At 44.0% G+C, this 22,116-nt stretch overlaps 1 protein-coding gene across 12 annotated transcripts in view; it reads left to right on the top strand.

Moving 5' to 3' along the window:
• Positions 1-4,210: 4,210 nt before the first annotated feature.
• EHBP1 (EH domain binding protein 1) overlaps positions 4,211-22,116 on the top strand; it is a 231,446-nt gene continuing 213,540 nt past the window's right edge. For 11 of the 12 annotated variants that reach the window (XM_052784239.1, XM_052784234.1, XM_052784233.1 and 8 more), the window contains exons 1-2: positions 4,347-4,627; positions 5,693-6,103. In XM_052784239.1, coding sequence (XP_052640199.1) covers positions 6,000-6,103 — 104 coding nt within the window. In that variant the 5' untranslated portion in view covers positions 4,347-4,627; positions 5,693-5,999. Of the gene's footprint in view, positions 4,228-4,346; positions 4,628-5,692; positions 6,104-22,116 lie in introns of those variants that run through there. The other variant, XM_052784229.1, reaches the window with a different exon arrangement.

The following is a 22,116-nucleotide window of genomic DNA, read 5'->3' as shown; positions in this document are numbered from 1 at the left end:
GTGAAAAGACAGCTGAGTGGAATTTTTTCAGCAAGAAACAAAAGAAGAAGGGAGGATTAAAAAAGTGATTTTGTTGCTGCATACATTTTTATGATTTGTTATGTGTGTATATATATATTTTAATTACTGTTGGGATGTGAAGAAACAAAGAAAAAGAACAAACATGCTGCCATAGAACTTGGTATTACTTGTTACAGAACTGAATTTTATGGTGTCACGCATCAGTTAAGTGACATGTATTGGGGACCAGGAGGATGGTACTTTACGCAAATTCCCTGAGGTCAGTGCAAATTCTCCACTACCTTAATTAACATGGGATCAAACTTTTGATGGGACCTAAAACCAAGAAAGTTTAAAATGTAGCAGGTAAGGGTAGCCTCATGTGCATAGCCCGTTGCCTCAGAAAGCTGAATGCTCTTGCAAATTTGACATAATCCAATTAGTTGATTTCCTCAGTGACATTTCTGCAGGCTCATATGCAGAAGGACAGGGAAACTGAGATATATAACGATAGCTATTTCTAGCAAAGGTCATTTCTTTATTGGTGAACAACCTGTCCTTAGTCATGCTGATGATGAGGTGTTGAAGGATAAGGGAGAGGCTGTATAGCTTTAAAGCTTAACAGCAAATAACATAAATAAAGCATAGATCATCTTTCTACTTGGACCAGGAGGCTTGCAATCTACCACCATCAGGCCAAAGCCAGGGAGCAGGAGTCAAAATCCAGAAAAAAAAAAAACCTGGGATTTCTGTCGAGATTGTGAGGGAGCCTGGATATTTCAGTGTCACCATAGTGGGGGGAAAAGGGGAGCCACAGAGCACAAGCATATATTTTTGGATAGTAAGGGTGTCCTTGGTGGAACCAGCTGCTTATAAAGAACCGGGTCAGGCTGCTCTGGGGACTCCCTGGTTGGCCCTGCCAACTTCCCAATTTGAGCAGCTCTCAGCATCCCGCTCCATGTCATTTCCAGAACGACACAGATAAGGACATGCTCAAATATACACAAATACGCTTCCTCAGCTGTCCTTCCTTAGGCAAGGAAGGGAGCAGTTTTGACAGGACTATGGTTTAAATAGATTGTATCATACATATTGTGCATCTTTAAAGAATAAAGAAAGGCAGCATCTGCCTATTCATCACGACTAGTTTTCCTGCTTGCAGAAGAAAAGGTCTTTGACACTGTACATAAAACGATACATCATTTTTTTCATAATCACGAGGACCCTTCTGGGATTCATGTGAGAGTGGTTCATTCAGCTACTGACCTTCAAAGTGAGTATTGGGCACTTTGGTGTAACTAGCTTTGCTTGTTTTCACCATCAAGCTCATAGTATTGCATTAAGTAAAAACGTGACTGTGTCCCTAGATTTTGGCTCAGATCCTGAATTATGCTCTATAGCTGAGCTATGGTTTCTGCTGGGTCACTGGCACAAATCAGGCTTATGGCTGGCAGGACCGGTCAAGAGATCTTTTCAATATGGCAATGAAGTCAACACAGGGGTTCCTCACTGATCCATCAGAGTGCTCTGACCAGGGCAAGGGGTATGGGGTTCTTCATCCATGCCCTTGCTAATCCCTTTTTGCCAATTATTGATTCCTTTGGGGTCTGAGCTGCCAACAGAAGTCACAAGGGCTTTTGAGTTGGTCTGGTCTAGGACTCAGTCCAGTAACCTGAGAACGCTGCGGTGGCCTCTAGCTTCCAATCTGCGGCTGAAGACCTTGCCCTTCTTTCCAGAGTAATTGCTCACACCCTTTGAAATCTAAAGCTTTCCCCAAAATTGCAAGAGCCAAGGATTGCTACTCTTAAAAACTGTAAAATAAATAGATAATCTGTAGGATAATTGCCTATGTTATGATTCTCCCCATGCAACAAAGGACAAAGCAACCTTATGCTGTGTACTTCTTAGGCCTGGTGTAAATTGAATCCAAAAGCTATGAAGGAAATGGAAAATGTTAATAAATAATGATGTTTGAAACACAAGTCACTGAAGAAACCACCAGACCTTCTGTGTTTATTCCACAGGACAGAAAATGTCTATCTCAGTTTGAGGAAAATAAAATCTTGGCTAAAGATATGTCTTAGGAATTAGCCTGGATGCTGCATGGTATTCAGAAGATAAATCAGAGAAGCTTACAGATGATTAACTCTTGGTAATGTATAAAGAATAAAGACAACTTTTGAAATAAAATCACTACAACTGACTACTTGACATTTCCCTGGTATGAGGAAGCAAGGATCTCCTCAGGGCCACTGGAATTTTAAATTACCTTGTTTGATTCACTTTACAGCTGCCAGATTTCCGTCTGGTATTTTCCAAGTCAGAACCAAGCATATGTGTGCTCCAGACTGCGTGTTCTCAGTCTGATGTGTTCTGGAGATCCTGGCCTCATTTCCCAAATCCTAAGCAGGTGATCTGCACTTAAAAAAACAGTAATGTCTCCCTCAAGTGTGTTGGAATTACTCTGTGCATGCAGACCAGCTGCAAAACTGGAACAGAAATCTTAGACAAATGCGCAAAATCTTCAAATTGTAGCTTCAAAAATATTCAGAAAAAAAAGAGCATTTCCAAGAAAATCTGTACAAATAGTACAACTGTCTTTCACATTCCAGTGTAACACTTTTAAGAAGGAAAATCACTGCCTCTTCCAGGACAGCTCCAAATAGGTAGGAAATGCATGCCCTCTGGCAGCTCGGATAAGTAAATCTGTCTTGAGAGAAGGCAAAGGAATGAAGACTAACACATTATAAGCAAAGGGCTGACCTTTCTAATAGCCCAAATATTCACCCTCTTCAAAGTAACTTAGTCGAGCTTAGGCCTGTGGCCTTCCACACAGTCATTCTTTCTCTCCTTTCACTCCAGCCACCGAATGCTGGCAGCCTCTGTGATATGCCGGCACAGAAAGAGGCAGCTTAGGGAAGAGGAGGAAAAGACTGGAACAAGGAGCTTCCCAGTCCATGGATCGGGCTTGGACTCCATTTGGTTTGTCATGGGAAAGAACATAGAGGAGGACTGCAAAGCCCCGAGGCTTCAATTTCACAGCTGCTCTCAGACCTCCACTGCATTACCTTTCTTATTTCCCTGTGCTTCCACTTGATAGCTGGCTTAGTTTCTTACTTGGTTTTGGATTAGCTCCCACAGCATCTCACACAACCACGTCATCCTGACTCTGGAATCCCACTTGTTGCAAACATTGCTTTGGGATCTAACACTTAACACACCCTTACGGGTGTAAGGAGGCAAGCAGGCAAAAAGCTGTGTGGCATTTTCTCTCTGAACCAGAATAAAGCACCATTTCATTTTAGATCAATACTGGAATCAAGGCTTACACCTGGCTCCTGACACCCCCTTAAGGGCGCTGTGCTGTAGAAGTGTTCAGCCAGCATGGTTACTGGAAATTCCCAGCCCACCTCCCACAGGGATCGCCCCCCTCATTGCCCCCTTCTTCCCCGCCGATACTTTTACACAGAACTCCGCAGAACATCCAAACCCAGATGTTTGGGTGAAGCTCACAGAGGACGTCATCAAGCTAAATCAGCAAAGAAATATCGCCCTGCCTGCGTTACTGAATTTCGTATTTCATCTCCACCAACTTCCCATCCCCACAAGAACTCCGGAGCACCTCCAGAACCAGGGCCTGTGCTGCAGGATCTGGGTCGGGCTCGGCGCTGGACCGACACCTCCTCAGGGCCGGGCCCGGCGCCGTTACTGTCCCTCGCGGTGGTCTTCCCTCCCCTCCCCTCCCACCGCCTCCATCCGCCCCCCGCGGCCGCTCCCTCCCTTCAGCCGCCCCGCGCCCACCTGACAGGCGGCGTCCGGGACTCCCGCCCCGCCCCTGCACCGGGCCCCCCGCCGCTCCTCCCGGCCCAGCAGCGGCCCTTCCCGGCGGCGCAGCCCTCGGACGGCGGCGGCGGCGGCGGCGGGTCCCGGGGGCCGCTGCCCGCCGCCGCGAGGCCACGCCCCTCCCCTGACAGCTTGCTGCTCCCACCACGCCCACCCCCTCGGCTTTAGGAAGCGTCGCCACCAATCGCCGGCCGCTTCCTTGCTGACAGGCGGCCGCATTCACCTATCCAGTAGCTTCTCCTTAGAAGCAGCCCCGCCTCCTCGGGGCTGCCACCAGTCAGAAAAAGGATTGAGTTGGGGGCGGGGGAAGAGGGTCTGCGAGCTCCTTCTTTCCTCAGTACCTCCCTCGCTCCGTTGCGCGAGGATCGCCCCTTTCGCCAGCAGGTGATTGACACGGGGCAACAGCCAATGGGCTGCGGAGGGCGCGCGGCGGGGCCAATGGCGCGGCGGGGGCGGGCTGCGCCGGGCGGCGGGGGCGGGGGGAGCGGCGGGGCTGGGGTGAGGCGAGGCGAGGCGTAGCGCAGCGCAGCGCCGGCAGGAGGGCGATGGTGGTGGCGTGAGGCGCGGCGGGACCCGCGCTGTCTGCCCGGCTGGCGGAGCGAGGAGAAGCGGCGTGTGGCCGGTGCTCGCCATGAGGCTTCAGGAGGACGGGGACGGCCGCAGGGCGCTGCCGCCGGCGGGGCTGCCGCAGTAATGGACAGCGGCAGCGCTGCCTCTCGCCTGCCGTGTGGTGCCAGCGCCCGCGCCTGCCCGGCGGGGACCGCCCGTGAGGAGCCGGGGGCAGGTGAGTGCCGCGGCACGGAGGGAGCCGCCCGCGCTGCCTCGCGTCTCTTCCCCCCCGCTCCCCGAGCCGCCTCCGCCACTTGCTCCCCGCCGTTGGCGTTTTAATTTTTAAACCCCAACGGCTGCGGGGGGGCGGGGTGCTCTGCCCCGGGGGGCTGGGCGCTGAGGTGACAGTGGCTGGTGAGGCGGAGCGGCGCGCTCCTCGCCGCGGGGCTCCGTGGGGACGGCCCCCTCCAGGGGGACATTCCTGGACCCCAGGTTGCCTTCTTGCCAGCTCTGATGCCATCCTACCCTGCCTTCTCGCCAGGCGCGGCCACCTTTTGCTTCTCCGTATTCCTAATGAAGAGGCTTTTTCCTCCGCGCCCGGCGGAGATGCTGCTTTCCTTTGGAGGGAGAAGGCCCATCTGGGTTTCTCCTCTCCCTTTTCACCTCCCTGATGAGCGTTCCTCAGTTGAGGATGGAGAGACATTTCCATTTCAATATGATGCAGCGAGAAAGATGGGGAATCCTGGGCAGCCAAGGCTCAGGAAATGCCCCTTCCTCTTTCATCCTCCTCTTCACCCTGGCACAGGCATTTAAGTAGTAACACTCCCTTGCTGGCTTCTTGGCTGTTCCTTCTCCTTGGAAAGAGAAAAGGGAGCGGGAGGTGTGTGTGTGAGAGGAAACAACTGTTACACCTTTTGTCATCAAGACAAAGAACTTGTCTTCATCTCCCTGTGTCCCTCCCTCTGTGTGCACATTGGCAGCACCTCAGCCACTTTGTATTGCTTCCCGGAGATGCTTCATAACGATTCGGTGTGGCCCTGACCTGCCCTTTTTTGTTGTTGTTGCCAATTATGATGGTGCTGATAAAAGGACGTGTTGATATGTTTCCAAACAGACTCGTGGTTTGCATTCCTGAAATTGCTGCAGCATTCTTATTTATTTATTTAGAGGGGGGGATGACAACAGGAAGGGGGTATGTTTTTGTGGTTTTTTTGTAGTTGTTCAATCACGTGCAATTGCAACACTGTAGTATGGAGTATATTAACCAATGCTTTCTCCCCCTGTCTTTCTTGTCTTCCAGTCCTGCAGTGTCCCCATCATCTACTGTGTGAGAAGTGATGATTCCATGAGAGAACTTCCTTTCAGTTACCTGTCTGCTCCTATTGCATGCTGCTCCTGGCCAGTGATGAACTATTCAGCTAGACTGTGATTTACCATGAAGAAGGGAGAGGCGGAATATGAGTTGTAGACAGCCCATCAAGTTCCTCGCGCACTGTTTTTACTGTGTCTGTATATAAATCTGCTAGTATTGAGCACACGCACTCTTAAACCTACATTGGTATTCACAGAGTTGCTACTGTGTAAGAGGACTAGCATTTCTCACCATCATGGCCTCAGTTTGGAAAAGACTGCAGCGTGTTGGGAAACATGCATCCAAGTTCCAGTTTGTGGCCTCTTACCAGGAGTTGATGGTCGAGTGCACCAAAAAATGGTAAGAAGCGGCTCATGTTGCTGCACAAATGGTGGAGTAAGTTGCTGGTGCTGAAATAAGAAGGATGTTGCTCATTTTGTCTTGCTTCCCCTAGCTTTCTCTTGCTTGCCCATTGCAGAAGCAGCTGTGTGGGGTGCTTGTCTGTCTTGACGAGTGGTTGCTTTGCTGCATACTTATCTTGGACCTGTTGGTTCTGTTCTGTACTCTGATTTTCTTAGCTGGCATTGTTGTTATCATGCAGAGGATGGTGCATTTATTAGCTTGGCATCTGTGACTTAGTGGTGTGGTTTTGGTTGTTGGTTTTGTGTGGTTGTTTTTTAAGGTTTCCCAAGAGCTGTTTTCCAACTTCCAACTCAGCTCTTGGTGCTGAGTGTTACCTGCTGACACTGTTGGTAGCTGACTGAGGCATTTGAGATCAGTCCTGAAGATGGTGGTGTGTTAATCTGGGGTGATTACCCATTTCGATTTTGACTTTTTTATCTGAAGATGTCTTGTCTCTCCTTCTTTTCCTTGTTCCTTTCCATCTTTTAAAGGGAAGAGGCAAAAGACAGATCCTTGGGAATTCTCTTAAGGTATTTGTTTAGTCCGACAAGAATTTTGTGCAGTGGTGGTCCCGTTGCATGGCTTTGGAGCTGACTAGACAGCAGTTAACAGTTAATGATACGGGTCTGGTGCATTTTCCTTCCTGTGCAAAATGAGCTTAAATAAATCTGCTAGGGAAGACTGGAAGTAGCTTTTAAATAGTAAGGCAAAGATCTCCATTATACAAATACTTAAGTGCTTTTTTATATGTTTGGAATATTGATGTTACTGACATAATTCCTCACGTTAGTGTGAGCCTGTAGTGTCAGGGGACGAAGAAAGTACTTTCCAGACCTCGTGGACTGAGATGTTCAAATTGCCTCGTAATAAACTGCAGCCTCCTTTCTAATACTTGGCCTTTCTTCTTGCCAACAAGTTTGGCACTTGCGTTGGCTGCTTTCAATGGTTATGAGTAATTGCCTCTACAAATTTAAATTCTGTCTCTTGGAGTTGGAAATCTCTGTCAAATATGCTGGAAGGATGCTTGCTGCTCTGTCTTAAAGGAACACTGTCAGGTTAAAAAAATTTTTAACAAGTTATCTTCTTGCCTAAAATGTTTTGAAAGATTATTAAGAAGCAGAATTGTTTTGGAAGTTGAACTTGCTTTCACAGAATAAACTACAAGTGAAAACATTTTAAAAGTTGAAAGAGGCTGTTGTGATTATCTCATGGCATCTACTGTCTAGTTCAGGCCAAAGAGTTTTCCACAGTAATTTTGGTTTATCAGGTTTATTTCAGCAGTTGTGTTTATTTTTATGTTTTGTTTGCATAAACTAGTCTGTTTTGGCTTTCATTTTCACTTTGATTCACTCCTTGCTTGAGAATTTGCAGAATGCTTCAGCACTAAAGTATGAATGCTGCAGGGGAATGTTCTAATTGGATCTGCAGCTAACTTTCACTTGATTTAAGAAAAAGTCACACACAAAAGTTCTCTTGTGAACAATCTTGTTATTTTAGAAACAATTACCTTATTGTTTAATCATGAACTAGAGTGCCCACTGAGCAAAATGCCTGCGTGTGAAGTAGTGAAACAGCCTTTCAAAACCTCAGATATGCAAATAATTTTTTAAAAATAGGTTGTCTTTCTGAACCTTCATTTTACTTTCTTGAATTTAAATGTAGGCAAAATCAGTGCTTGTGTTGGTTATGAGGAAGCAACAGTATGGTGGTGAAATGTGGATGAATTATAGGAAAAATAACAATTGGGAAAGAACATCACTATCGCAGTCATTTGATTGTAGGCTTTTCTATTCTGCTTCCTCTTGTTTGGAGAACCTTAACAAAAATGTTCTTTAAGCATGCAAGCTAAAATACAATATTTCTGCCATAAGTGGAACTCCTGTATAAAACAAAAGGGTAAATATTTATATATTTTGAGAACCTTCAGCTAGGTCTTTCCTTAACTTTGGAGAAGATAGTTTTGCATGTGCTGACAGAATCACTGCTTCCTCTATTTCTAAAGCCTGTCTCTGAGTTTGGCCCATGTGAGAACAAAACAGAAGAAATGAACTCCATATGCTGTTCTTGGTGAAAGCATTCAGTATATATTAAGTGTCAGTGCTGTAGTCTGTTGTTTGTTTGATCGAAATGTAGTAAGCAGTAACTTATTTTAATGTACTGGCATTTTAACAATGCAGTGTTTCTGGAGGAAAAGAATGCTGCATTCATATTTTAAAATAAATGACAATGCAGTCATAAGCACACTTAAATTGAGATGTGTCTGTGAGCGAGGATTGTGCGTGACCAAAACAGCCTGGGTGCCTCTCTGAACTGCTATCTTCTGTTAGGTTTACATTTGTCTAACTCTTCAGAAAATGACTTGTGTTTTAGAATATTTTTGTAACTGATCCCGTGCGGTTTGCAATGTTGGGTGTATTTCTGGTTGGCTTTAATACTTTTTGTCCCCTCTGGACTTGTATTGATTTGAATTTTTTTTTTTTTAACTTAGTTTAGTGTTCAAAATAGCTCCTGCTCTTTTCTGGAGTTATGCTGGCTGTGTGGGAAGTTGCTACCACTCTGGTGTTGTTGCTTCACTCTTTGAAAGTGTTATTTCTAGGTACAGCAGCATTTGTCCAGCATAGGCTGAAACTCCTTTTCTTTGCTTTTTCTGCTCTCTATAGTTTCTGATTCTTGTCTCTACTGATTATTAAAGACATCCACTCTCAGACGATTGCTTTTCTTTGGTGGTGCATTTGGGGGGGGACAGGTTGTGATGGAGTGTCCAGTGTTGTCACTGTTTCGTTAGAAGAAAACTTATTTTCAGGTAATTAACAGGACTGAGTCGCTTCTGTGGCATTCTGGCTGCTCCCGCTGACCCAGACCTAATTATTGTGGCTGCTCAGTACCTTTGAAAAATTGAGCAGTTGGTTCATTTAGAGCCTTTCATTAAAAATAAATAAATGTAGCCTTTGTCTTTAATATGGATTAATGACTCCTGCTACTGTGAAAACGTCATACTTTGCATTAATCATATAAGCACTTGATTTTTTTGAAAGGCGCTTGCTTGGCAGTGCTGGAGTGTGTCATCCTCCACTTACCCTTGGAATAAGCTGGGGCAGCACAGGGTTTTCCACCCAGCCTCACCAGTGAGCTGCACTCCTGGCCTGGAAGGACTATGCATGGTAGGAGAGAGTTAATTTAGTGCTTATCCTCAGTGCTATTGAATAAAACCAGAAATCAGTCTCATGCGTTTTGCTTAAGCTTCTACAAAAGAGAGTTGTATTTGCTGCTCTGTGCTGTTGGAGCAGACTGCTGTGTGACATGGGAGCGTGCTGGGCATCGCTGGCAGGTGTAATGCTGTGGCTTGCTCAGGGGACCCAGTTCAGTTGCCTGATCACTGGTGTCTAGCACTGTTTGAGATGCCTTTGAGTTTGCTACCAGTCCCAGCTGCCAGTTTGGAGAAGCCCAGGTCTCCTGTGGATCCTGTGTCAAGCCTGCCAGCCTGGCATGCATCCCTTGTGTACCCTGCAGCTTCTCAGCTGCTGGAGGCCTCTGTTCAGGCGACTGAGTCAAGCAAGGCTTGTCTGAGGCACAGGCTCAGCAGAGGAGCCTCACAGGAGTAAAATATTCCTTTGGACCAGAGATCAGTTCCAGTCCTTGGACCTGCAGCTGTGGTAGCTGTTTTACAGAGCTGCTGAAGCATCTAATGCTGAACACATGAGCTCTCTAGGATGGCTTTTATGTTTCCTTATTTTTGAGTGATATCTTGCAAGTCAAGGACTCAATAGAGGCTTCAAGTGTAGTATTGACTGGTTTCCACAGAGAATGGCCTAACTTACAGAGCAGAGGTTGCCAAGTTCCTAATGTCATTGTCCATTAGATGCTTTTATGAGCAAGAAAGCTGCTCACCTGAACATAGGTGCTAACTGCTTAAAACAGCTGGAAAAGAGTAAACATAAGGATGCTTTTCGACAGCATTTGCCATTCAGGATTGCTTTAGAGGTAAAGAAATGTTATTTTTTACAATGTTTGTAATACCTGTCATCTCCTATATGAACTGCTTTGCTTTTAAATCCCACTTAAAAATACAGCGAGCCATGATGTTGTCAAAGGGTTAAACTTTTCTTGTATGGTGCCTTAGCGGAAGACAGGCTTCATTTCCATGAGGCAAGTTGCCTACTTTTGTATCAATTAGGTATGATCTGAATTAAGTTCTGTATTTTCAAATATACATCTTTCTCTTTTGGAAATGAAGTAATGCTTAATCTTTTTTTTCCAAAAGGCTTTAGCCATCTGTTTCTCTCTTCTATTGTAGTTTCATAACTGGATGCTGCAGGAATTTTAAGATTTGGCTTGCATTGTGCATGGGAGAGAAGTGAGCTTTTTGAGATTCCGCGGTTCACACCAGTCTACTTGCCTTCTGGTCGCTGCTTTCCAGCAAACTCTTCAGTGCTGAAGGCCACCAAGAGAACTGGAGTTAACTGGTTGCTGTAGAAACCCTTGGGGGTTTCCTGTACAGGGTCAGGCTGTCAAATTGCTCAGTTAATTTCCTTGCTTTGCATGGTCATTAAGAGGGGATTTTGTGAGCACCTAAGTGCTTTTAATTATTAAGGTTGATTGTATTGAAACATGACAGAAGGAGATACAGTTACAGGTCAATTCAGAATCTCTTTGAGTTAGTTTTGCTGTGAACTGTGCTTTTTGTTGTGGGCTTGCTCTTCTGAATTTTTGGTCGGATTTGCACGTTAGCCATGTAAGTACACTGTGACAAGTATAGCTTGTGCAAGGAAAGCATCATGAATTTCTCCTGCTCTTTAGCTTCTTTTCTCCTTCTCAATTAAATTATACTCTGTCCTTACACTCTTCATTGAGATCTCTGATTCCACACTAAATAATCCCCATCTGCAAATACACTTCAGCATTTTCTTTTCCATTCATTTCCAGTTTTGACTGAGGACTTTTTGAGGGCTTAAATTGTGTGTTAAACATACTCTTTCCAAAGAATCACTGCCAGCTGCCTTACAGGTCAGTCTTGTCCCTTTCTTCCTACAGTCAGTTAAAACACACTTACTGTCCACACGCAAAAGCAGTTCTCCTCTGCCACATTGCATCTCTCTTCTGTTTGTATCCAAAAGAAAATCCTTTATTTCAGAAATGCAGATCTGCTCCTTTGGGCTCTCTGCCTGACTTCTGTCAGGATGTTGTCTACCAATCCTGACTCCTCAACGCCAGCTGCTTTCCTTCCCTGCCTTACCAAGCTAGCGTCCTGGCCCCTTTTTTAGCCTTATGTCTGTTCCGTGAACCACAAGTTAGGCATTTCTCATCAAAATTGTTGGGTGCATATTGTGCAGTGAAGAGATTTCAATAGGAGAGGTATGGGTGTATGTGAAATCTTTCTTGCTGCTGACTTTTTCAGATTGTCAGTGCTGCGTACTTATACCCATTTTCTATTTGCAGCAACTCTTTGAGAGCATTTGAAACTGTGTCCAGTTCCTAAAAGACCTAATTGGCAGAAGCAGGCACGAAGTTTAATATCTGTAAGGTAGAAAGATTTGGGTTTGTTGTAAATACTTGTTCTGAATTTTATTCGTCTTTGAGAGACAGAATTCTTTCCAGCAATTCCTTGACATAGTTTACTGTCCTAGCAGTAACAAAAGTAATTGTCTAAAGCAGAGAAGATTAGGTTATACCCAAGTGTAGACGAATCCATCTTAATGGTCTGTCATTCATTCAGTTAAATGGGTGAGGATGTCTCCCTGAATAAATAAAATACACTAACTTATGTTCTAACACAGCTTTATTTTTTGAGAGAGAAACTGTGTGTGTGTGTAACTTCCTCACAGAGCTTTACAAATAAATAAAACCTGGCTCTGTTCCTGTAGGCGCTGTGTTGCACACATACAGTATAGTATGTGTACTGTTCTTTGAACCCAGTGGACTTGAGCTGGAATAAAGAATTTTTTTTCAGGATTGGATCCCTGTGAATATTCTTTTCAGCTCTTTGTGTTATGAGGTTAAATAAAATGAAATGTTATGACATTGTGTAGGCCTCATCTGAGCTGAGTCTTCGGTCTCTTAGACTGCTCAGGCTGTATAGTGCCAGTCTGTTGCTTCAATTAGTTTTTAATTGGTTGGAGAGAGCTGAAGTCCCTTTCACAGTTCGGTGTGAATAAGGAGAGGAGGAGGAGGCTGGTAAGGTTGACTAAATCTGAGAAAACTCTTATAAAACAAACCCTTCAGTTACCGTAGTAAAAGCATTCTGCTTGGGTGGCTTTCTGAGAATATGGGGGCGGGGGGGTGGTTTGTTTACTTCTAAAAGCTTTCCCGGTTTACTCTGAGGGGAGTGTGTGAAGTGTGTGTTTGTTTCCCTTGCCCCTCTCCTCTTACTCCTTCGGGTAGAAGCTGGCCCTGGCAGGCTCTTTGCTACCTTGCTGTGGGACACTCCTGAGCTGCCCTCTGTACTAAGTCTGTCTTGTGCATCTTGGAGTGGACCCTGAAACACAGGAACTATGCAGCTGAACTTTTGTTCCTTAAAGTTAAGATATGCACACAGCAATAGGGTAAATAAAGCCATCCTTGTTTTCTTCCTCTTGTTGTCTTTATTTGAAAAATGTATTTCTGCAGCATACAGTTTATGTAAGTGCATCAGAGCCTCTCAGCTGGGAAGCTGTATGTTTTGGCAGTTGAGGTATAGGGTAGTTGTGGCTTTTGGCACCTGGAAAGGCACTGCAGGGACTTGGGAACTGTGGGTTAAGCATGAGCTAAAATTAGCAGAACCATAACTAACATTGCTGTTGTCTAAAGCTCTGACTCATGAGGCTTTCTGGATTGAAGAGTGGAGCTGAGATGTTACTGTCCCTTAGCAGTAGTCTTCCTCTGCTTTCTTCTGCCCTGAAGCAGAGGTAGGATGAAGGTAAGGCTGCCTGGTGTGTTAATGTTAACTGCCATCAACTTCAGTTCAGATTTGTAAGGTGAGCGTGAACTGCAGCAGTTGAGTGTACGCACCTCCCTTATGCTGCCCTGATGCAGTGGGGAGGAAAACCTGCCAGAAGGGTGAGATGAGCCACAGCTGTGGGCAAGAGCATCTTAAAGTGCTTCAGCTAAATCACCTGGATCCTGAGTCAGTGCCCTGTGCTGTCACTGTAGGGCTTCCAAACACACAAGCTTTTGAGATGAATCAGAAGTGTAGGCCCTTCTGAACTATAGTTTCCAGCTGCCTCCAAAACTGTAAAGATGAGCAGTGCAGAAGTAGTTCTCGTTTGCCTGTTGAGGCTCTCTTTGTAGTGGAGAGTCGTTATTGGGGATTCTTGTTTATTTCTCTTTTATTATTATTTAAGGAGACTTTCTTGAGGATTACTCCAAAGCTATGGCCAGGCTCTGCAGCTGCTTAACTGCAGCTGCTGAACTGCAATCTATGTGGCTCTGTGTATTTATTTTAGCAAAAACTGCTTTCAGGTTTTAGTTCATGTACACACTCAGTCTACTGCAGTCATTCTGTGGGCTGTGTTTTGGGTGAGCTGCTGTATCAGAGCCTAACAGCACATGAGCAGATCCGATCTGCTTTTTTCTAATAGATCTGTTTTGAAAAATGACTTTGCTGACCAAACATCACAAGGGCAAAATAATTTCTAGTTCCAGGGATAACTGAATTAAAACAATCAGGGGCATTTTTAGACTCTATCATATCACATCAGTTTTGACTCCCATATTACCATGGCCCACATTACTACTGCTCGTTTCCCCTCGTCACCCTCCACGTTCACTGCCTCCTCTTTCTTTACCCAAGAAGTAATATTTGCTTCCTTGCTGCTGTCTGATGGGTCAGAGTTGTCTGGGGGCTGCTGGATGGGTGGCATTGGCTGCTGCAGTGGAAGATGTGTGTGCAGCTTTTCTAGGAGCATATCTTCATCTCCACCTGTTGAGACAAGCCCCATCACCTTTCTTGTAGGCCAGGCAGACCAAAAATGTTCCCTAAGTCAGCTCTGGACTTTTCATTAGATACATTGCAGCCTGATGCCCTAAGGTGATAGCTGTCTTGAACTTTCTTCAGGGCTAAGACTAATGCACTGATGCCTGTGCTTTTAAATCCAGTGTCATAAACTGACTTTTCACTCCCAGCTGTGCTTGGGAAGGGTATTTGCATAGCCAGTACTGTTAATATCAAAAGCCATCTTAAATGAAGTAATTGGAGAATCTGGACCATTGAATACAGTTGGCAGCACATTGTATGCTGCCACTCAGCATGCACTGTGAACTTCCTTTACTTTCAGTGACTGCTCATTAAGTAAACTCTGAATCCCTTTGTTTATGGCAGTACATAGGAAGAGATTTAAAAGAACAGAGAAGAGCTGTCAAAACAGCTTAATTCTCTTTTCCAGCAAAGATCTAACTCGGCAGCCTGTAAATTTCCAAACCAACCTGTTGCTGATTTATCTGTGGTATATTAGCAGAGGACTTAACTTGACAGCTCCTGGTAACACCTGACATGATTATAGCTCTGAAGTCACAGCTCTGGCCATGTTGGCAGGTGGGTGAATCTGGCTGTTCTTAGCTGCTTGACTCTATTTTTCTTCTGGTTGTACCTACTGTCTCCTGGAAAACTGATTTAGTGGTTTGTCTCTTCCTGTAGGTAACCTGAGCAATAGTTGTATAAAATTGAAGTTGTGAAAAAAATCAAGAGAACAAGGTTTTTGAACTCCCTTTTGTCTTCGAGTGCAGATCTTAACTGGATAAAGTACTTGGAATAAGTGTCTTTTAAGTCGAGCAAGTGAATATTCATAAAACTTCCCCTTGCATTCTTTTATCTTTGACATGTAAGAAAATTTTAAGAATGGGAAAGTCCTGACCCATTTTTCACCACTTCCTCTCACACCACAAAAAGCAAAAGAATCTAGCACAGTGTTACTTGGTTTTGAGGCACGTTTGGGATGATTCCTGTTTACTGTTAACACTTTTTGAAAGATCCTTTTTTAAAATACCAATGACAATGGTGTCTTCACCCCCCTTTTTTGGGGATTTGTGCATGTAGAAAAGGGAATTTCGGGTTGTAGGCTTTGCTTTTGGTTTTTCATTTTCTTGCTAAAATTGTTCACTTTCCTCCCTTTAGATGGCTGCTCTGAGCTCTGGTGTCTGCATACCCTTTCAGAATACCAAGACAGAGACAATCTTAAAACAGTAAAGGAATTATTTTCTTTCCCATGGATTCCTTTTTTCATATAGTAAATGGGATTTGATTCCCCCCCCCCCCCCCCATTTTGAACTGAAAGATGACCAAGAGTAATCTTAACACCTGAATTCTCATAGTGGCTGATATAATCGTGGGATTTTTTGACAGAGGATTGAGAAAGTGCATGATCACCCATACTGCTAGTATTGTAAACATGTAGTGCTTGAGACATGATGCCTCCTTTAGTCCATGGCTGTAAGACTGTTCAGTTGGGTGTGGGGAGGCAACTCTTCTTTCCTGCCCCCACACTTCTCTTCCCTCTTTTCTTGGGTAAATGCTATGCCAGCTGAAAGCTAGCAGCTGCACAACAGGGGAGTGCTGGAATATGGTAATACAGAGAGCTTGGTAAAGGGTGTTGTGAGAGGACTGCCCCTGACACATCATCTGCTGCCTGTGGCAGCCTACTGTGCCATGCTGCCTTGTCAAAGCCTGTCACACCTCTGCACCAACACTGCTGTCACTTTTCTAGAGAGCTAGGACAGTCCTTTTCTGTGGGCATGCAACACTGTTATGGTTGATGGGGCAGTGCTGTCAGTGGTTATGACAAGTTAGCTTGCTGTGTTGTTTTTCAACCTTGGGCTTCTCCCTTATTTTTAGCTATGCTTCATAGGGAAAAAGTTCTTGTGTGATGTCAAAATGTGTCTGAATTTTCTGTCTGGCTAGCAAATTCAGTGTTGTGTCAGAAAGTTTCAGCAGGCAATTTCAACCAAAGCTTATGGGGGTGGAAACCTCCAGCTATTATTTCCATGGGTTTGTGACAAAGGACCTCTGGATAGAAGAGAGGAGTCTTGGTCAGACCCCATGGCTGCAGGTAAAAAGCCAGTAACTCTACCCTTTATTAAACACTGGAGAATCTGCAAGGGTGAGAGCTGCTGGCAGCTTGGCCTCTTTCCCTCTGCCTGGAACTGTGGGTTTGTTTCAGTTTGTGCTTACACGCGGCCCTTCGTGCAAGTGTATTTTTGGAGCAGGGAGCTGCTAGATACATTTCTGTGTTTCTCTACTCCCCATCTGTTACCGTAGCCACCTCCTGCTCTAGCTGCCTCAGGAGAAGTGGTATCGCGAGGGAAAACGGCAGTAGAAACAGGCATGTTACCCCTGCTTTCAGTTTGTGGGTTACTTGCTCCTGGTGCTTGGTGTTCATTTTATCCATCATCAGTAACTTCAGTACTGTGATAGCATGGCTAATGTTGATGTAGTACCGCTGCAGATGACAGTGCAGTCCCTTGTCTCCTTTCCTATTGCTGTACCAGGAAACAGGCATATGGAAATTTTTGCCTATAGTTTCAGTCTTGTCTGGAGTGGACCCTAATGAAATATTTACAATGCACAAAGTCTGCTTCCTCCTGGCAAAAAAATGCTGACTTCAGTAAATACATTTTTCAGACCAATTTGTTCTTAGGGAAGTAGAGCATGTACTGTAGGGGGAAAAATAATACTTCTTTTAGCAACAGCTGTTAAAAGGAGGGTGCTTGCTTAATTTGCAATGAATGATAAAGTCAACAAACTGTAATTTAAAAAAAGAATATAATCTTGAGCTACTCTTGTCTATAGGAAGACTGCAATTTACCCTAACTTGTTTATGTCCACCTCATTGTGAGAACTGTCAGTATCTCTTATGGTTGACAAAAACCCCATTAAGGCCCAGAGAAGCAGAAACCTGCTGCCTCGTTAGCCTCCCAGAGCGGGTTTTCTGCCCCCCTCTTCCTTCAGTGCTGTGCCATAGGTGGGCTCAGAGAAGACTCGGTTAGGTTTGCCTCAGGTCTTCTCCTACAGGGTTAGTTTCTTCTATGCTGCCCTAGGAAGCCTTTAAAAATGGTTGGTCTTGCAGCTTTTTACATGGAACATTTGCTTGTTGCGTTTCAGCATTGCTCAAGGATGGGCAGGATGGGTTGTGAGGTGAGCTGAGCTGACAGGGAAGCAAGGCGAGTGAGGAGCAGAACATGAGGCTTTTCTCCCTGTTTGAATGTCTTCTGGTCTGCTGGCACAGGGTATACAAGGCAGATCCTGCTGGGTTTGGACATATAAAAACAGTGACCTAAATATGAGCAACCCAGGTGTGAAGCAAAAATAATTATTTCAGAGAACAGCCGTGGAGCCTTCTTGTATTTCTGCCGATGTCATCTCTTTGGTTAGCATGCGTCTTATTGTTGGGGTCTTAACTTCTCATACTGAACATCCCTTGCAGCAAAGGAGAAGTTAAAAGCGCTGGGGAGATGTTTCTGGAAGCTGTGCATAGTATGTACAAATATATACAAATATAGTTCAAGATGCGATGTGTATATATAAAATCAACGTATGTTGTTGAACCATCTTAAGAGGAGGGAAAGCCTGGATGCTGATTATGAATAGCAGAAGGGGTGGCTGTTGCTAGTAAGGGACAAATCTTGTCCACCCTCTGTTACTCTGGGAGACTCCTAGGTGTGCTGTGGGGTACATGGACTGAGCAGGGCCAGAAATCTCACTTCCCTTACAACCTCAAGCCATCTCGCTGGTAAATTAAGTAGCTTTGGAATAGTGAAGTATTTCATGTTGCTGAAATGCTCAACATAGTAGTAAACTCCAGGCCTTTATTCTCCTATTGAATACAATTCCTTTCAGCTGTAATCAGATTTTTGTGTTTTATTCAGATAGATGTTTGCTGACCCAGGCCATGTAAAATTCTTATGACAAAATGTGCCCACTTTAAAATGGGAACTTGCTGTGTCACGTTGAGCTTTCAAACGTGATTTTGCTGAACAAGCAATATGCACATATGTATACTTGGTCCTCATCTATATGCAGCAGCTCCACTGTTTTACTGTGCCTTTGCAATCTGTGTCATACAGCAGCTATTCTTCCCTTATAGGCAGGAGTCAGCGGTACAGAAGTACATTATCTAGAGTCATTTTCATGGAAATAGCTGCACAGCTAGTTTAAGCACTTCTGTAGCAAAATAAAGTGCATTTATATTTCTGATTGTACCAGAACAATTATTCCAGTTCAGCGTAGCTTCCCTAATTGAAGTAGTTTTGTTGTTGCAAAAACTGTCCTGAGCAAGCCTTGATTATTGAAAATGTTGTTGTGCCTCTGCTTGTGTTAAGGGAGAAGTAATCCATTGTTACTTGCACCTCTAAGTCTGAACCCTAAACCCAGCAGTGCAGGTCACAGGGCAGGACAGGTGCTGGCTTTCGTACTGTCTGCTCAGCCATCGCTGATGGGAGTAAAACTGAAATGAGGCTTTGCTCAAACACAGTTCTTAATGTTTCACTTTCGTAATTCATAATAGTCACAATTCTTTCAGAAACTATTTTAAAAAGGAGGTTACATCTTCTCTTGGTGAATGCTAATTATGATTTCACCACTCTTTGAGTGACTGAGATAGTAGCAATCATACTGTTAAAGAAGAAATCTAAATTTAAAGTGTTCCAGGAATTCTTTTTGTGCTGAATGAAAACAAACTGCATTATTTAACTATTTCTACCTTTAAGACACAGGTAGAAAAAGTCTGGCTATTAATATCATACAATGTTAAAAAAATTCTGAGTGCATTTGAAAGGCATTTTTTTATAACATTTTGTATTCAAAGGAAGATTTATAGCTTTGTAAATAAAAATGCAGTATGCGTCTGGCCTTCTTCAATGTAATTTTACTTGGTTCAAATTGATGTCCTGATCTCTTCAATAATCTCTTCAACCTGGCGCATCCTTATTGTCACCATGTTGTATTTTCCTCACTGTAAGTGGTTTTTCGTATTGGTGTCACATGCCAGTTTCTGGGTAGTTGATGTGAAAAGGGTAGGAATAATACAGCATACACAAAAAGAGTACTTACATGCTCTTACCGTTTGGTACATTTATACACAGTTACAGGGGGATAAGAACTTATTTACAATTTGGGCTTTTTGAGCTGATTGTTGTATCAAAGCATGATTTCTCTCTTTATTTGAACTAGGGAAGTTGGTTTTGTACATGTGTGGCTATTGGAGTTGAATTTTTTTTTCTATCCTAAGGCAAGTTCCCAGTCACAGCAAAGAAATTGCAAACATTGTTCTCTCTCTCACTACCCAGATGTAGTTAGAAGCTGCAGAGTAGTTTTTTTGAGAGTACCAAAAGTAGAAGAGCTCGTGAAGCTATATAGGTTTTTAGTTATTAAAAGTAGTAGTAAAAGTTATTTTTGTTCCTTACATAAATAATTCTGTGTCGGTCAGTTTAGTACCTCCATTTGTTCAGAGCAGACTCGATAAATTCTGTGCAGTTCCTTCTGTGTAGGTGTTTTTGATCTGGAGAGGGAAATAAAGTCCTCTTTGCTTCGTATTCTACTAGAGAAGAGTGGTCTAGTGGTAGAAACAACGTAAGTCAGAAAATCCTGGTTCCACACTAGGCTTCCTTTCAACTTCCCTTGTAACTGTGTAGACAAGTCATCTTTTCTATCACTCCCTAATTCGTGTGCACAAATCATCTTCTGTCAACTTTCCTACAGGTTTACGTCCACAATTACTTATAAGTAGGATTTATGCCTCCTGTTAAAAGCCAGAAAGTAGCAGCTCTCTGGTCGGTGGTACTGGTGTAAAACAACTAAAAAGACACTTTGCTGTGCTGACAATTTCTCTGTGCAAAAATTCTGCAGCCATGCAGCTCCATTATTAATTCAGTCTTACAAGACTGCTGTGTGATAGAGAAAAATGATCCCCATTTTATATCTCTGAAACTGAAATACAGAGAAATTGTGGAGAAGGTGCAAGAAACCCTCCCTCTCTGTACTGATAGGAATTGTGTGAGTGCAGATTTATGGTAGCAAGACACTACATAACTGAGAAAGAAACCACAAGTAATACCTTACAAACTTAGAAAGATGTCGCCTCCCTTTTTCTTTTTTTTTCCCCAGTATGAATCACGTTAATAATGAGGTGGTTTACAAGTGTGTGTGGTCATATGGGGTCAGAGTGGAAACTGTTGCAGAACATTGTATTGAGGTACAGCGGGACTGGTGAAGCAGAGTACCTGAGGAAAATGGGAAAGGTAATTCTGCAGGGGAGGTGACGGCATGATCACTGATCTACGGTTATTGATGCAGGAGCTTAAGCAAGGTTTTTGTTGTGGGGAGGGGTTTTTGTTTGTTTTCTATCTATTTTCCCTTTAGTGATGCGTAATTAAGAGTATGTGTAATGGATAAATGTCAGATTAGGCAGGAAGGAAGTAATTTGTACTAGGCTCTAAGTACATCCTTTCTGGATTGATGTTTCTAAAATATTTTATCCAGTGGTGGCGACAATATTAGAAAATGACAATAACTAAGGACCAAGCTCCGCTTCAGTAGAGGTGATGGATGCCTGAAGCATGTAATTGCACTTGAAAGGCTACATGTTGATTACTCCAGGGCAAAAAGTTCAGGGGACCTACACTGTTAGGTGTTGCAAGATTTCACTTGCAAATGTTGCGACAGTCTGCCTGACAGTTCAAACCACAGTGCTTTAAAAGAGGTGTTTACATAGAAACTGCAGCACTAAATGAAGGAAGAGAACTTGTTAAGCTCTGTGAAGACTTTTGGGAATAAAACTGATAGGATGGAGCTCAGTTACAGCTCCCACAAAGCCATGGCTGCACAGCAAGATACAGGCTTATCATTACTGCGATATAATCAGAGCTGTTGGAATATTCTGCTTAAGCTTGTTGACTTCAATATATACATACACTGGCTGGATTAGAATTGTTGATCCTTTCTTCCCCCCCTCCCCCCACTGCTGCAAAATTTGTTGTGATTTATTTTCTGCTTGGACTTTGGGTGATAGCTTTTTCTTTCCTATACATGCACAAAATCAGTCCCAGAGTCTAATGCTTGTGGAAAAGAGAATGTGAATATGGGCAGGGGGGGAAGTAACATTTTATTTCCTACCCTTAAAAAATGCCAAGAATTCTATGCAGTGTGTTTGTTGCACCAGCATATCTGTCCTGTGACTTATGGTGTAAGAAGAGATAGGGTAGCACATGAGACATTTGAAATATTTATGAGGCTAAACTGTGAGAACCGCTCTTGAGTTTGGTCAGAGACAGGCTAAACTCTTAACTCTGACTCTCCTGAGAGAAGCAAGCCTCCATCACCCATTTCAGAATTGCCGGTCTAGTTTGTGGCTGATTCTTCAAGGCCAGGATTGTACAGAAATCAAGTGCTTCAAAGCCAGAAGAAAAATGTAGGTACCTGTTCTGTGTCTGGTGCTGTTATTCATGTGATGAAGCTGGCAATGTGTCATCTTTACCTTATGGATATTTTCTCTTTGAATTGTTTGAAGCTTTTTTACCCTCTTTGGGTGTTCCAGCTCTAAGGTCCCTGGGTGCACGTGATCCCTGTCATGTCTTAGGCGAGGTAAGAGGGGGAAGGGAGAGTATGGCTGAGGTGAAGAGGGAGCCTGCATTCATCTTCAAATCCTGGGGTTGTTTGGATGTGGAGAGTTTCATTTACGTTAGGTAAAGTGGGAAGTGTCTGATGCAAGACCGTGTCTACACTTTGGCCCTCCTGGCCCCAATTTCTGCCCTGCCACTTTCTGCCATCCTGTTGCTGAGGAACATGCTTTATTTGTGGAATGGTGGAGGGCTGTCAGCCCCTTGGGAATAAGGTCTGCACAGGTTGGTCTGCTTGCCTCAGGGAAAGCTGGTGGTGTGTGCCTGCATGTGCTGCTGGGGATGGGCCACATGCATCAGAGGTGGCTTGGACACTCTGGATTTACTGTGCATCTTTACGGCAGGGTCTCTCAGCTCGGAAGCTGGACATTGTAGAGGCAGAGCACCTGTAG

This window comes from Harpia harpyja, chromosome 4 (assembly GCF_026419915.1).
Source record: "Harpia harpyja isolate bHarHar1 chromosome 4, bHarHar1 primary haplotype, whole genome shotgun sequence".
Classification (NCBI taxonomy): domain Eukaryota; kingdom Metazoa; phylum Chordata; class Aves; order Accipitriformes; family Accipitridae; genus Harpia; species Harpia harpyja.
Note: the sequence above shows the minus strand (reverse complement) of the source record. Positions and strands in the feature narration are given on the sequence as shown.